A 16509-nucleotide genomic window follows, 5' to 3' on the forward strand; every position below is an offset into this window, starting at 1 on the left:
AATGTGTCTCTATGCTCCATTTCCTCTCAGCCTGTTCTCGAGATAATCCAAATGTACTACCAGCCGCTGCCCTAATGGGATTGCCTAAGGCAGACAGAGACAGCACGAGCTTGACCTTCAAGAGAGGGACCTCCATTTAGCTTCCGTTAACACTTTGTATGCCACTCACGGCTTTTCTCGGGTTTACGCCCCGACCGTTGAATGCCACGTCACGAGTATTCTCGTTTTTTTATTTTAATTTTTTTTATTATTATTATCTGAAATCATATTGCATCACGCAAGCCTACTGTTGGAGATCCAGGGACCGCCGGCGCTCAGATGTGAAAAAAGCGCCCCCTATCATCTCCCAGATGGTAAATCACCCTTTTGGAATGGACTCAATGAAAGTGAATGGGAGAACGGATTTCTGACTCCACATTTTACTTCTCACTGATGCAGCCGGGGTCTACCAGAGTTCATTCTGGAGCCTCTGAGCCACGGCGAATATGGGTTATACTGTACACACGATGGATCAATACAATTATCGATTTTTTCGAATGGCGATCGGAAATTGGAATAAACCATTTGGATACCATCTGACCTCAGGTAAGGAATCTATGTTATCAGTGTTAGGATAATCAGACTCGTTTTCACGGATATATAAGCGTTTATGTGATATGTGATATGGCTGTTTTGACTGTAAAAGCCAAAAAAAGGAAATAAGAGCAGCGATTATCAGCGCACGGCACAAGCGTGCGTGCGCACACATATACTATCGATCATCTAGCGTTTATTTGAAAACGATTCATAAATAGGCAGACAAATGACAACGTTCTGGAATATTCCAGTAAAAGGCGATTATCATAGGCATGGGTTGTTTTTTCCCCGAAAACGGGTGATTTTCAAAATGCTATCAAACGGAAATGAAACGATAAAAATACAATCTGCCTTGACAATGTTGACTGGAAAATGATTATTTGATAAGCGACGGGCAGATTAGACACATAGCCATAATTTAAAACATAGATTAGGTGATATTAACGTTAACATTGGCCGTGGATGGTGGCATTCAAGGGGGTAAAAAGGAAAACACGGCTGGCGCTCAAAGTGTTAAGAAACCCAAACAAAAGGAAACTGAAACGGTAAATCAGGAAAGTTGATGGTGTAAAGCATGTACATGTCAAAATACTTCCCAAAGGTCAGTGAATACCACGATCACAACACCAGAGGGAGCTCCACAAATCATGTTAAACCCAGATTCGGCTCAAACAAGGGACTAAACACGTTTCGCAATTATGCCACATCAATGTGGAACGCCCTACCCAAAGCTGTAAAGGAATGTGAATCACTACCCACTTTCAAAAACACTCAAAGAACACCTACGGGAGACTGCAATTCGAAACTGGCCCCTGCAAATGTCCTAACCCAACCCCCTCCAATGTACAGTAAATGACCAAGTATGGCTTTGTCAATATTCCAATGTACAGTGTACAGTGTCCTCCACCCACCCACCCCCTACCCAACCCCCCCCCCCCCCCCCCCCCCACCCACCCAACCCCACCTCCTCCAATGTACAGTTTCTACGTCAAATGTATATACTCTCTTTTCTGGACTCTTTTTGTATCACAAACAGTATACTGTATTTGCAAATCTGGTATGTCATAAATGTATAGATGTAGCAGTATTGTCTATCTGTATGTCGTGTGTGTCATATATGTTATGATGAATTGAAAATGGGGGACCCTGATGTAAACAAGACGAAAGTCTTTCTCTGGTCTGCATCCCCTTAACAATTGTATGTATTAGCTGTACTGTACCCATTCTGCAATCTGTTAATAAAGTTTTCAATCAATCAATCAATCAATCAATCAATCAATGCATAATTTACCATATTCACATGGCAGCCATTTTGCTGTTATGTCATGCTCAGGTTGGGATCCCAACCTGGGCATGACATGAGAGCAAAATGACAAGAGCAAAAAGTTGTGAAGATATTCACACGGCGGCTTTTGCTCTAAAAATGGTGGAAAGTAATCCCAACCTTGAGCATGGCGAGCAAAATGACCGCAGTGTGAATTGCGGTCAATGGAGGAAGGATTCTGACCTGACTTGGAGCCTCTGTCATTGTTCTCCTCAGCGGGATCTGAGAAATCTTCTTCTAAAATAAAAAAACAACAACAACAACAATCAAATAAAAATTATTATAATAATAACACATCAGAGGCAAAACAGGGATGAGTAAGAATTCTTGAAAAACAAGAGTTTGAGAGAAAAAAAACAACAACAACATCAAAACTAAAACTTGAGGCGAGAGAGATTTCTTGGAAAAACCTTCCTCTGAGAGACCTGTGAATAATTTTTTTTTAAAACAGAACGCCAATAGTTCAATGTACACTTAAACTGAACGGAATGTCCCTGAATCTTGTAAAAAGCATTATCGGAGGTACAAGTGTCATTGATTGCGGGGCGTGGCTCTCGCTGGTCTGGAGAGGTGACACTGTGATATCCTGCTGCTGCTCTCTCTCCCGTCTCCCACATCCATCCTCACGTTTGTCAGGCTGACAGCCACGCCACCAGCCAGCAACCCAATACACCCTGCACAGCAACCTGCCTCGCTGCTTCCAGGAAGGCTGGGGAGGAGGCACGCATGCAGGCACACGCCGTGCACGTATATTCACATACATACACACACAAGGAGAAGACACAAATACACATACATTCGCAAATATGCACACACACATGCACAAATATATACATGCATACACGCACGCGCGTGAATATATTTTCAAAATGCATGGAACGACAATTAGAAACCTATGAATTATGCATGAACATGTCTTTCCTAAAACGACGGAATTGCCGCACAATGCCGTTAAAGTGCCACCGTGAAGAGGAACAGGAGAAAAAAGAAGAAGTAATCTTGTTTAGCAAAAGAGTCAAACATTTGTTCAGCGGCGTTCAGGTTGTGTGGAGAGAAGCATCATTCAGCGCAGAGAGGCCACCACTATGGCCCAACGGTTTCTATATCAGTGTGATTTAATTTTCCACTCAATAAAATCAGTCATCAGCACCAATGCCAATATCACGATCCCTCTGCATTCTCCCCACAGCGTGTGGCCCTGTTAGGGTCTTGGCTCAAAGATAATGGAGGGAGTCCATCACCTGGAAAATGAGGATTTCAAACTTTTTACATGTATATATTTTCTTTATTATATTTTTATATTTTTAACTACCGGTATGTCATGTCTAGGGCAAGTAATAGGAAAGGATGCAAAGCATCAACCATTAAATTATGTGCTTATTCCATGTACATTTAATGTGATTTGAGAGTCTATTATATAGAGTCTATTATTATTATTATTTATATTATTATCTTTGTCCTACCTGTACCTCCTCTCCCCCATGCTGCAATGACACCTACAATTCCAATTTGAAAGGAACACTTGATTATTCTCATTCCAAACAATCAAATATCGTACTGAGTTGACCTTTAATTGTCTACAGAAACTGAAAATGTAGCTATTGTCACATTAGCTTTTAGCTAGCACACAGCCTAGAGGAGACCATTGGCTGAATCCTCAGATCATCCAAACATGTCAACAAGTCACATTTGGGGCTAAAACTTGCTGGTTAGTAAGACACTGACCAGCGCTGCCAGCTAGCAACTGTAAGCATACCAGTAGCATTACTTATATGCTGAAAATAAACAGGACTTCAACTCAACATTAACCTATTTGGAGAGGAGAGAAAACAAGTTTACTTGCTTGCTGCCTCCATTCACTCTCATGGTGTTTCTCCCACTGTTTTCACTTTGACAGGTGGGGTTTTGCACAGAAAGTGGGGCCCTATGTGATTTGCATAGTTGGTGTGCTTATTGTGTGTTTCGGTCAACAAACCTTCTTCAGGGCACATCCTGATCATACTATAAATGCCCTGGAGAACGTTTGTTGGACCAAAATGTTGGTTAAGTTTTCACAATATGGTGAAGAAGCATGAATACCAGCGTGTTTGAATAATTCTTTACATTTTGTAATCCACTCTGAGAACCTGGGGCAAACAAAGCTGTACGGATGCTTTGAAGAATCATTGCAATTGATCTTCGGTAGGCTACCACAGAAAATGTACACCGAGATAAGACGTAAAAGAAACTATGCTAGCCTTTACACTGTTAAACTTTATACCAGGCCTATTCAACTAGAGGCCCGCGGGCCATAAACAGTCCTTTTGAAATGTTCTATGACCTGCAAGAGGCTGTCTGCTAATCAGGCCAGTGTTAGGTATTTTTAAAGCACATGTTCTGTAATTGGCTACAACAAGATTACATCCATTCAGTCAAACCACATGTTGCAAAGTGAGAGAAAAGGGATGCGTGTGCCGTTTGTTCCATGTAGTAATATATCTATTAACATTAGATTGACAAAGTATTCTGTGTGGCCCATGAACCCACAGCCATTTTCCTATTTGGCCTACTAGCTATTGAAGTTCAATAGCCTTTACACTGTTACATTTTACACTGCTAAACTTTACACTGTTAAACTTTACGAGGCTAGTACAGTTTTTAGTCTCTTTACACTGTAAGGTCACTGCCTTGTACAGAGGGGTGGTGAACGGCCAAAGAGAGAGAGTGATTGATAAGTGACGGGGGTGAGAAACTGAAAGAAAGAGACTGTCATTCGATATGCCATCTGTGGTCAGGGTCTGCAGCGGCCCTTCCCAGATGGCTTTGTACGTACGGCATTCTGGCAGTTGGAAGACTGATTTCCCTCTCACCAGTGATTTTAGCTAAAGGTAATGCACTCGCTACGCGAAACAAAATCTTGATGTATCTTTTTTAATAGATAGGGTGATGGACGACGGCCCGAGAAGATCAGATCACCCCCCTTTGTCCTCTTCTGAGGGCTCTGTAGCCACCTGTCACTCGGGACTGTACTGCTCCCCCTCTGCAGGGAGTGTGTGTAATTAGTTTAGTTTAGATTACTGAGGATAAATAAACACAACAATAAAATAGTGTGTCTTTACTGGGAATAACACATGAACGTATTAGGAATCCGTATTTCCAATGAGGCCACACACCACATAGAGACAAATCCATAGAGCATAAAAATATGGTATAATTAAGCCTATGAGCACTTTGAACTGCAACCTCTGTATGAAAAGTGCTATACAAATAAAGTTATTATTATTATTATTATTATTATTATTATTATTATTATTATTAATAATCCTCAACAACTACAAAATGATCATTAAAAAAGGGGCACTTCACCAAAAAACAATGCTGATTTATTTTGCACATAATCTAAAAACTCTAAACAGTTTTGCACACATTCATTTAGTTTGACAGTTATTAGCCCCTTTTGGACATGCTCTTGGGTCAATGCACTGAAAATGGGGTGCAGGCATTGCCTTTTCGCACATGTAGCACATAACTCTCCATAGCAGACGTATTTGCACATACAAATACTGCGCTTGGTTTAGGCGAGGCATGGCATCTTGGTAGAGCGAAGGCATGATGTAGAAAGGGAAAGGTACCTCCTCCCCTTGTGTACAGAAGATTGTTTTTATTATTTTAAATATAATTTTAAATATGTATTTCAAATATAATCTTTTATATGTATTTCAAATATAATTTTTAATATTTATTTCAAATATAATTTTAAATATGTATTTCAAATATAATTTTCAATATTTATTTCAAATATTTATTTCAAATATTATTTCAAATATTTATTTAACTGGCACGTAACTCGACATCTTGCAAATGAGGGCAACCTCAACTTTTTTCAGAGTTAAAATAAATGTTTTAAATTAAATGAAATGAGGGTCAATGGTATTCCGTAGATAATTAAATAAGCGACCAACGGTGTTCCATACAGTGAAACTGTATATAAATTGTTTTCTGCAGCCTCTGAGGCGCGTGCCTCCACACGGTCACTTATATCGGGCGCACCTCGCAAACTCGCTCAAATCTTAATGAGACAAATGCCTCGTGTGTCCTTGGTTGGGAATTAAATTGAAGATAATGAAGATAGCACAGATATACATTTCATCCCATACATTTTCATTTACATTAGTTATTATGCGTATTTAGGACTTGGGTTCTGGAAGGGTAACTTCAGTGCGGAATAATTCAAGTGGAAATGTGCGGTTAAGTCTAGGAGTCCAGTGCGAAAAGGGGCTATTAAAAGTAAATTAGTTTGAATATGGCCACCACTGATGTCATATTGAACATTGAATCCTTTTTTGTTGTGTTAATTACAGCACCATGAAATGATGTAGATGAAAAAAAAAGCAATACCTTATAGGAACTGCTACCATATCACTTCATGGAGCTGTAATTAACACAACACTTCAATGTCTCCAATGACATCACTGGTGGCCATATTCAAAACTCATTGACAGTTATTGAGAGTAAATTAGTGTTTAGAGTTCTTGGATGTGTGTGAGATTATGTGTAAAATAAGTGAGCATTGTTTTTTTTGGTGAAGTGCCCCTTTAAGCACAATACAATATTAACAAACGGGGGTATGGGTCCTGGTCAGATCTTAAATGAATCACAATACAGAAGCCAAGAAGACACCGATACCGGGGTCAGTTTAGAAATGTCCCAACTAGCATCTGAGGATAGGAAGGCTGGTGTCTAGAGAGCCTGGAGCCTCTGAGCTGTCCAGAGCGCACGGTAACGGCCTCGCCCTGCCCTGACATTCTTATTAGTGTTGTGTGATTGATGACCAGCGATCAGTCTGAGAGTTACTGCTATGGGCCGGCACCTGGCAACACGAATATCACAGCCAGGGAAGGTTATCGGAGCCATCTCACTGAGTGTTACGAAAATACCTGTAGGGTGCATGATGTGTGGGTGCGTGTGTGAATCTCTGCCTGTCTATCTATCTATCAATCTATCTATCTTGTCTATCTGTCGGTCTGTCTGTCTGTGTCTGGTTGGCCGTCAATCTTTGTGTGTGTGTGTGTGTGTGTGCGTGCGTGTGCGTGTGTGTGTGTATGTGTGTCTACATGTGGGAGTGTGTAATGTACTGTATATCTTCTTGTCTGTATGTGTGCGAGCACGCTTGTGTATGTATCTGCCTATATATACACGAGTGGGCGTGTGTGTGAGGCAACCGCACCCCTCGTACCTGGCAGCACCTCGTAGATATCGTCCTCCTCTCCCTCCTCATCTTCCTCCTCCTCCTCCTCATCCTCTCGTCCTCCCCCTCTGCCACTCCTCCACCCCTCCTGGCCGGAGGGCTGCGCAAGGCTGGCCCGCGGTGGGGGAGGCCCCATCAGCCCCTCGATGTCATCGTACGTCTCCTCTTCCTCCTCCTCCTCCTCCTCCTCTTCCTCCTCCTCCTCCTCCTCGTCGTCGTCAAAGGGGATGAAGTTGGAGCTGAGGTCTGTCAGGAAAGGAGGGACGCATCGGTGTTCAGAATCAGAGGTCAAAGGGCATTCAGAGTTGAATTGTTAGCGTTTGTTTATACTCGCTCGGGGTACCATATGGGTGGAGTTTGCCACATAGACCAATTGAATTAGTGCCAGACAGTTTACACTGTTTGCAAGGTAAAGCCCCTTTCAGACATGCACTGGACTCCTGGCCTTAACCGCACATTAATCGGAGGGGCTATATGTGCGAAAGCAAACATTCAAATGATTCTGCGTGGAGTTTACCCTCCCAGTACCATAGTCTTAACTCTGCGTAATTACAAACTGAACCCATGTCCGAACACATTGTTTGCAGAATTCACAGTGAGCGAGTGGGCGTATTTGATTACCTAGACTAACCATGTTCCATACACAACGATGTTGCGTACAACTGGCCTTTTCCCACTGATAGTTAAATGAAAATGTATGGTTGGTGGAAAAAATGCACATCTGTGTTATCTTCATTCTCTTCAATTTCAGTCCCGACCAAGGATAAGACACACAAGGCATTTGTGAGATTGCAGCAAAGTCATACATTTATATTAAATGTGTGCTTCTCACAGTGTTTTAGCCTGTATGCAACCATTATTAAGTTATTATTAAACCGAGCGCAGAATTGCCATATTATGCAAAGTTTGCAAACACATCTGCCACAGGGAATCGCATGCTGTGTGCGAAAAGGCAACTCCAGGCAATGTCCGCACCTGATTTTAAGCACATCATCCTGAGTGTCCAAAAAGGGGCTTACTGTAGCCTACACGTCTGACTCGACAACTTACCTGACATTATCTGGATGTCGTCAGATGTGGTAAACTCCACCCATCTGGTGCTCCGAGCCAAGTAAAAACAAAAATAAATAAAAAAAGAAAGAAACGCCAACAATTATGAGCAAATTCTATCTGACCTCCCGGTCCACCGGTGTTACCATAGTTACGGACCACGGCGCAGCATGCATCACACTTGTCACAGAAAGAAATGGGCCAGAAGAAAATGTTTTACTATACACATCCACTAATTAGTAGACTGATGTATATAGTATATTGAAAAACAGAGAAACGACACCCTCGCTCACCTCACGTCTACAGTACATATATATGACGGGTCAGCATCAAGGGGCATCTTCCGCCTTTACACATTGTATGTATATATATAGTGGGGATCAAAAGAGAACAAGTGAGGAAATATTAATCTGGAAACCCCTCTTGATCAAACTGTGTTTTGTAGTATAAAAAAAAAGAAAAAAGAGTGGGGCTAGGGGGGGATAAGACGGATGGCGGGGGGTGTATATTACTTCCCGCAAACCAGTGGGCCGGTCTGAGCCCATTTTAGAGCAGTGCTCAGATGGAGGAGCCGTCTGATTGCTGGTGACTGGGCACTGCAACACAGGGTATCAGGTCCTCCTCCATACACCATCGGCCAGGCAGGAATCAATGTCACTGGAGGATAACCAGAATGTCTACCAATCAATTTCCCGTAAGTTGGAATTCGGTAGGGGGGGGGGGGGGGCTGAGGAGGAGGAGGAGGAGGTGGGAGGATGTTGGAGAGGTACGTGGGGGTGGCGTGCGTGACACAGCCCGTTTGGTGACGCGGTCGAATGAGGTCCTGCACTTGTCTGATTGGCCGGGGCTGGCGGTGATGATGGATAAATTGTTTTGTCTGAATCACAGACAATAAAAATGGCTCCCTTTCATTTCTGACCTTTCCACCCCCCCCCACCCCATCCCACCGCACCCAAAACAACACATGGATGACTTTGGAAGGGAGACTGCTGTGGAAATAAAGGGAGAGCAAATAGCATTTCTCCAGCCAGCTTACCGGTATGTATCTTTTTGTAAGAGAACATGGTGGCTTACCTTTCAGGACAAAATTGATCTGGTCGACCCATTCCCTGGCCTCTCGAGGACTGCTGGCTGTAAACTGGTGGGAAATGGTCACAATGATCATATGACAGTGATACTCAACTGGCGGCCTGCGGGCCAAAAACCTGTCCGTGTCAACTTTCCCGGTGGCCCAGAGAGGACATTATTATATTCGGTTAACATTTCACAACAATATTTGAACCCTCTGAAGACGAAGCATATGGCCATGTTTCAGAGGCTCTAGCCTCTAATACAGTAGGTATCATATGAAACTGGAGGTGTTGGGGAATCTGTAGATACCAGGCATTTCATGGGTACCAAAGTCGCAACATTTTGAGAATCGGTAAGGCCAATTACAATGGGGTGACCTCTTGACCTCTCACCTAAAGACATCTGAATGTAACTGGGCTCATTGGAACAAAAAGACTCTCAGCCTTACAACCATATCAGATGTATGCTGATTCCATGCAGTTTAGGGTCAAAACCATGCAGTTTTATACTTTTGTCTTGGACTTGCATAAATTGGGTATATCTGTAAAGCTGAGACTGCAATTTAAAAGGTAGTAATGCCATCAAACAGTGACCTGTAGGCAGAAAGCCTTTTGGCTAAAATTGGGTGCATTTACATCTGTAAAATGTTTTATTAATGTACACTGTCCCCCTTGAACAAATAAAGTAAACCTAACCTAACCTAAAAGCCCCACTTGGTGTCACACTTTGTTTATATACCATATAGACCATCTTGCCATCAAACTGCGGCAAATAATTAGCTTCTTCTACAGGAACAGAACCAGCTTCCCAATGATTAGCAGAAAGAAGGTAGTTGAAGCAGTTTTTCTATCCATCTTAGATTATGGAGATGTGATTTATAGACATGCTGTAGCTTCCACTCTTAAGCCCTTGGATACTGTATATCACTCAGCTCTCAGATTTATTTACCTCTCTGGCAGAGAGACATGACTTGCACTTAAACTAATTATACTACAGTCTTGCCGATTCTGTTGTTGATATCCTCACCTGGTAGGTGCGTCGTCCAGTGGCACTCAGCTCAAAGCACGAATTCCTTTTAGAGTCTTTACGCAGGTTTCCCATCACTTCAGCACTGTAACCGTTAATATAGAACGAACCTTTCTGCTGTTTGTCTGAAGAGAGATAGAGAGTGGTGTTAGTAGTAGTAATCGTTGTAGTAGTAATACCAGTAGTAGTAGTAGTACCAGTAGTATCAGTAGTACTAGTAGTACCAGTCGTAACAGTATTACCAGTAGTAGTAGCAGTAGTATCAGTAGTACTAGTAGTAGTAGTACCAGTCGTAACAGTAGTAGTAGTAGTAGTAGTAGTAGTAGTAGTAGTAGTAGTAGTAGTAGTAGTAGTAGTAGTAGTAGTAGTAGTAGTAGTAGTAGCAGCAGTAGTACCAGTAATAGTAGTAGTAGTACCACCACCAGTAATAGTAGTAGTAGTAGTAGTAGTATTAGTAGTAGTAGTAGTAGTAGTAGTAGTAGTAGTAGTACCAGTAATAGTAGTAGTAGTAGTAGTAGTACCACCAGTAATAGTAGTAGTAGTAGTAGTAGTATTATTACCAGTAGTAGTAGTAGTAGCAGTAGTATCAGTAGTACTAGTAGTAGTAGTACCAGTCGTAACAGTAGTAGTAGTAGTAGTAGTAGTAGTAGTAGTAGTAGTAGTAGTAGTAGTAGTACCACCAGTAATAGTAGTAGTAGAAGTAGTAGTACCAGTAACAGAAGATGTACCAGTAGTAGTAGTACCACCAGTAATAGTAGTAGTAGAAGTAGTAGTACCAGTAACATAAGATGTACCAGTAGTAGTAGTAGTAGTAGTAGTAGTAGTAGTAGTAGTAGTAGTAGTAGTAAACAGTAGTTTAGACTATGTGGTTTAAACAGTAGTTTAGACTATGTGGTTTAAACAGTAGTTTAGACTGTCTGGTTTAAACAGTAGTTTAAACTATGTGGTTTAAACAGTAGTTTAAACTATGTGGTTTAAACAGTAGTTTAGAGACTATGTGGTTTAAACAGTAGTTTAGAGACTATGTGGTTTAAACAGTAGTTTAGACTATGTGGTTTAAACAGTCGTTTAGACTGTGTGGTTTAAACAGTAGTTTAGACTCTGTGGTTTAAACAGTAGTTAAGTTAAATGTGTTTTTATAATACTGTAAGTGTTAGCATTTCAAACATACCTTTCTCACTCCCAAAGTAGTAGAATATGGTATTGTTGAGGACACACCATCTCTTTTGCCACTCTAAGCTGAAGAAGCTGTGGTCTGAATGGAAAGAACGTCCATGTCAGCAAACATGTGTGAACGCAGAGCCTTCCAGGCCCAGTCTGTAATCCAAATGTAGACAAATGAGTAGCCCCACCGCCAAGAATAAAAAGTAAATAGAAATGGAGAGAGCCATGTTTTAATTATGTAGTTGAGCTCTTGATATAAAGGACTAAGAATAGACAGGTAGAAAGTGAATCTGTTGTATTTACTGAATTGTGTGGCTTGTCGTACAGAAAGCGTAAGTTGCTTTGGATAAAAACGGCGGCTAAATTACAAATATATTATGTAAAGGCAAGATATTCCTTTCCAATTCCATATTAGAGAGTTTAAAAATATATACAAAAATCTACAGATCAAACTCTGTGTGTGTATCAATATATAAAAATAAATAGAAAACATTATTATGGACTGTATTCCTTGTTATTATGGACATCACTCCAAGTTGGACACTTTTTATGAAATATGGGACCCATATCTATCTCATATTTGACCTGCGCTATCCACCACTCGCCGGATTTCCCCATTACTCTTAGCCTCCCTAGAGATCACTAATGTCTTGTATGTAGGTGCTCTGTGTCGTTCCAGAATGTATCATAAGGTATTTAAAAGTACATACCTGAAAAGCATGTGCATATCGGTGTGTGGAGTGAAGTTGTGGAATAATTTACCCGAATACATCAAACAGAGTAAACATGTGGCACAATTTAAAAAGCAGCTAAAAAAATACACATTGGAAAAATACAGAAATGAGTATTGAGGATAAACAAAGTTATGTTATATTGTGTATGTAGTGCTGTACTATATTCACTGCTGTCAAGTAAAAGTATATTCTATATTGTAATACACTAAATTATGTTATATCTAGTCAAATTAATGGAAGAACAAATATAAATGTAAGGGGGTAGGGATCAATAAGCTTAGCTTCCCTCTACTAATTTTTTGGACATGTCTGCTAAGCAAACACATTGCTCTTGACCTTTTGTTTATAATTCCTTATTTTCTTCTTTTTTTTATGTTTTTCTTTTAATGTTTTTTTAATTTGTTGCTATGATTGTTTGGTTCGACGGAACAAGATATCGTGAGTTGTTTGGAGAAATATGGAGAATAACATGTCCAAAAATAAACTTTTTCATTCATCCATTCATTCATACCTATTCGCACACACATACACACACACATACACACACGTGCACTCACACATATAAAACATGCACACATAAAACACACATGCACACTGTACTAAACGCACACACATAAAACACACACAGATATAAAACACACATATACGAAACAAACGTACACACTCCACACACACAGTCTGTATCAGTCCACTGGGTGCTATCATTGGCCAGGAGCCGACTCCCTAATCGCCACTATTGCTATATATACATTGTATAACATATGAAGCCATCTGAGCCATGTTTTTAATTTTTTTTGTCATGTCTGTTATGTACTTTTATAGTTTATATTATGTCTTTATTATGCTTATTGTCATTATTGTTGTTATTGTTGTTAGTGCTAGTGTTAGTGTCTTTGTTATTAACACATTGGGAAAGAAACAACGGATAACTCCGTGTTTCAATTCCACCCGTTGTGGACAGAGGCACGGATAAATCCGTGGCAAGTTGTTATTGCTTTTATTCCATATTAATAACCTATTCAAGGTCGCCGAGCGGCACTGCAGATTTACCCTACTCTTTGAATCCGACAAAGTGCAATACCGGCCAGATCCTCTTAGGGGCGCTATCGCGATAATGCAGTGTGCCCTGTGGCAGAACGGTGGACTCTTTTTTTTTTGAGTTTCCAGTAGCTGGATTCTATATGTGTAGCCTGTACCTTGGATTACGTTTTGCATCGCAGATTTCACCATGCAATAAGGGGATTTATCATCAGCCAATGGACATATCGATCTACCAGATGGCGATCGATAACGGGGAAATGCTCGGGGGGGTCCCACCGGACCACGGTAAGATCTTTTTCACGTAAAGTACATCCCGATCGGGCCTTGTTTTGATAGCCATCCAGGTGTTCGGCCTATGAGGCTAATGAGGCTAACGCGGTTATTGGTAATCAATAATCAGAAAGGACATCCCCCGCCCCCCCCCCCCCCTTTCATGCATACATGCATGAGGATCGTGCCGATCATATGCAGTTTGAGTTTTAACTGCAGCGTACCTATAACCAAAATGCCATTGGATTTAACGTTATTAGCTATTAGCCCTGTATCTCGGCTTCCAGGAAATAATTATACTAGACCAAATCCGGTATAACGCTTATATTCACGGCGCTATAAAATGAGAACGTATTGATGAAAAAATATTCTTTAAGCCATTTTGAAGGGACGGTTTATGGTCTCAATTCACAATGAGAATTTTTTTATTTTGATTTAGATTTGTCTCGAACATAGAAACATAAAACAAGTTTAAAAAACAAAAGGGTAGGGGAGCTCCAGTAGCTCACCGCATATCTCTGCGCTATTTCTGCGTCGGGGAAAACCGTGCTGCGTCACGGATCTGGGGGACTCAAGTTCGATTCCCGGACCCGCCGTCATTTCCCAGAATGTCTTCCCCTGATCTATATCCCGTTTCACCCTATATCTGTCGGTCATGCTTGACCAGAAAAGCGATAAACGCTAAAAAAGAAAGTTTAAAAAAAAAAAGAAAAAAAAGTAAATAGTCAAAGACTATTTCCATACAATAAGTGTTCGAGAAGGAACAGGGGGAAGTAAAACAACTTATCAAGCCCTGCCCCTTCCTTACAATATTTGACATTATAATTGAATACAAATAAAAATAATATAACAAATAAAAAAGAAGAAAAGTACAGTTTTTTTTATATATCCAAATATCCAAATGAGAAAAAATAATAGGCAGTCACATTACTGCTCAAGCTCCTCTCTCTTATATGTGTCCATAAGTGCTTGTTTATAGCTACCTTTAAATTTATTGATATTTTTGCTTAATTTTATATTCGCATCCAGACCATTCCAGAGTGATACCCCACAAACTGCAATGCACATACTTTTAAGAGTTGTAAGAGTTTTAAGAGTAGGTTGCTTTAAAGCTAATGTCCCTCTAAAATTATAAACACTCTCTCTAGCCGTGATTTTTTTTTGAATGTTGCTTGGTAATTAGTTTTTTATTGCCAGAAACATAATTTGTGCAGATTTGAAATTGATTAACCCATGCATTTTAATGTTTGACTCCTTACAAACAGACTATTTGTGTGATCTAAATATCTACCATGATGTACTATCCGTATGGCTCTTTTTTGCAGTGTGCATATCTTTTTTTAAGTTGCTTTTATAAGTATTTCCCCAGATTTCAACACAATATGATAGATATGGTACAATGAGTGTGCAATATAATGTATATAGAGTTTTCTGATTCAGGATATATCTAGTCTTGCCCAGTATACCAATACTTCTCGCTAACTTTGAACACAAATATTTTATATGGGGTTTCCAGCAGAGTTTGTGGTCTATTAAGACCCCTAGAAACTTGTTTGTATATACTCTCTCAATTTTTACATTATCAATTTTCAGTTGAGGATCAGTGATTATTTTACAATTTCCAAATATCATGAAGTTGGTTTTTTTCAAATTTAGTGATAACTTATTTGTGTTGAACCAACCTTTTAATTTGTCCATTTCTATGTTTGCCACTTCTAAAAGCTGCTGAAGGTCATCCCCCAAACATAAAATGTTTGTGTCATCCGCAAAGATAACAAGTTTCAGTATGTCAGATACTTTACATATATCATTTATGTATAAAATGAACAATTTGGGTCCCAATACTGACCCCTGTGGAACACCACAGGTAATGTTTAAGCATTGTGACTTGTGCTGACCCATCAGAACAAATTGCTGCATGTTACTAATATAGCTTTTCAGCCAGTCTAGAGCAACCCCTCCAACACCAAACCTGTCCATCTTTTTCAGTAAAATCTCATGATCTATTCTATTGTATCAAAAGCTTTTTTTTAGGTCAATGAATATTCCTAATACATATTTCTTTCTCTCAATACCGTAAATTATTTCCTCTACAAGCTCCATTAATGCCATGGAGGTAGATCTAGCTGTTCTAAAACCATACTGGCTGTCCATTAGGAGATTATGTTTTTCAATGAAAGTGTCTAATATTGCAACATATAGTTTTTCGAGTATCTTTGAGAACTGTGATAGCAGGGATACCGGTCTATAATTGGTAAACAAATGCTTGTCTCCAGCTTTAAATAATGGTATAACCTTTGCAATTTTCATTTTTTGAGGGAATGCTCCCATTTTGAACGACAAATTGAATATATGAGATAGTGGCTCCACAACTCCTTGGATAATATTTTTCACCAGAGACATATCAATGTCATCCCCATCTGTGGAGGTTTTATTCATGCATTTGTTTACCATCTCAATAATGTCCTCTTTCTCCACAGATCCCAGAGATATTGAAGCAGGGTTTCTTTCTCCACAATCTTCCACCGCAAAACTCTTCCCAGTTTTGACTATTTCATTGGCTAGTTTTGGTCCCACATCAACAAAAAAGTTGTTGAACCCATCCACTACTTCATTTATAACAGTAATCTTTCTGTCCTTTTCTGTAAATAGTCAGGGTAAGCTAGGTTGGTTGGTTTATTTCTAATAATACTATTTAATATGTCCCATATTCCTTTAACATTATTTTTTATTTGTATCCAATAATTTGGTATAATAATCCTTCTTGCAGAATGGACAGATAGCAATACTATAAAGTATAGATTTAGCTCTACAAACAGCCCCACGTCTGTTTACATTTCCCGGTCCTCTTGAGATTAATTAGACTCATTCCAGTGGCCGCGATTGTGTTAAGTCTACTGTATTGTGATGTCTTGTTCTATGTATGTTTTGAAAAAATAAAATAAAAACATTTATATAAAAGAATTAAATTTAAAAAAAAAACTCCGGATTGGGCCTTTAAAGACAACATTACATTTATGTTACAA

At 39.9% G+C, this 16509-nt stretch overlaps 1 protein-coding gene across 1 annotated transcript in view; it reads right to left on the reverse strand.

Moving 5' to 3' along the window:
- Positions 1-16509, reverse strand: part of skap1 (src kinase associated phosphoprotein 1) — a 59738-nt gene that overhangs the window by 7200 nt on the left and 36029 nt on the right. Inside the window, exons 6-10 of the mRNA XM_084323046.1 lie at positions 11446-11529; positions 10275-10399; positions 9252-9315; positions 7116-7373; positions 2084-2137 (exon numbers count right to left, since the gene is read on the reverse strand). Of these exons, the coding sequence (XP_084179172.1) occupies positions 2084-2137; positions 7116-7373; positions 9252-9315; positions 10275-10399; positions 11446-11529 (585 nt within the window). The remainder of the gene's footprint in view (positions 1-2083; positions 2138-7115; positions 7374-9251; positions 9316-10274; positions 10400-11445; positions 11530-16509) is intronic.

This window comes from Notolepis coatsorum (genome assembly GCF_963971535.1).
Source record: "Notolepis coatsorum genome assembly, chromosome: 10".
Taxonomy (NCBI): Eukaryota; Metazoa; Chordata; class Actinopteri; order Aulopiformes; family Paralepididae; genus Notolepis; species Notolepis coatsorum.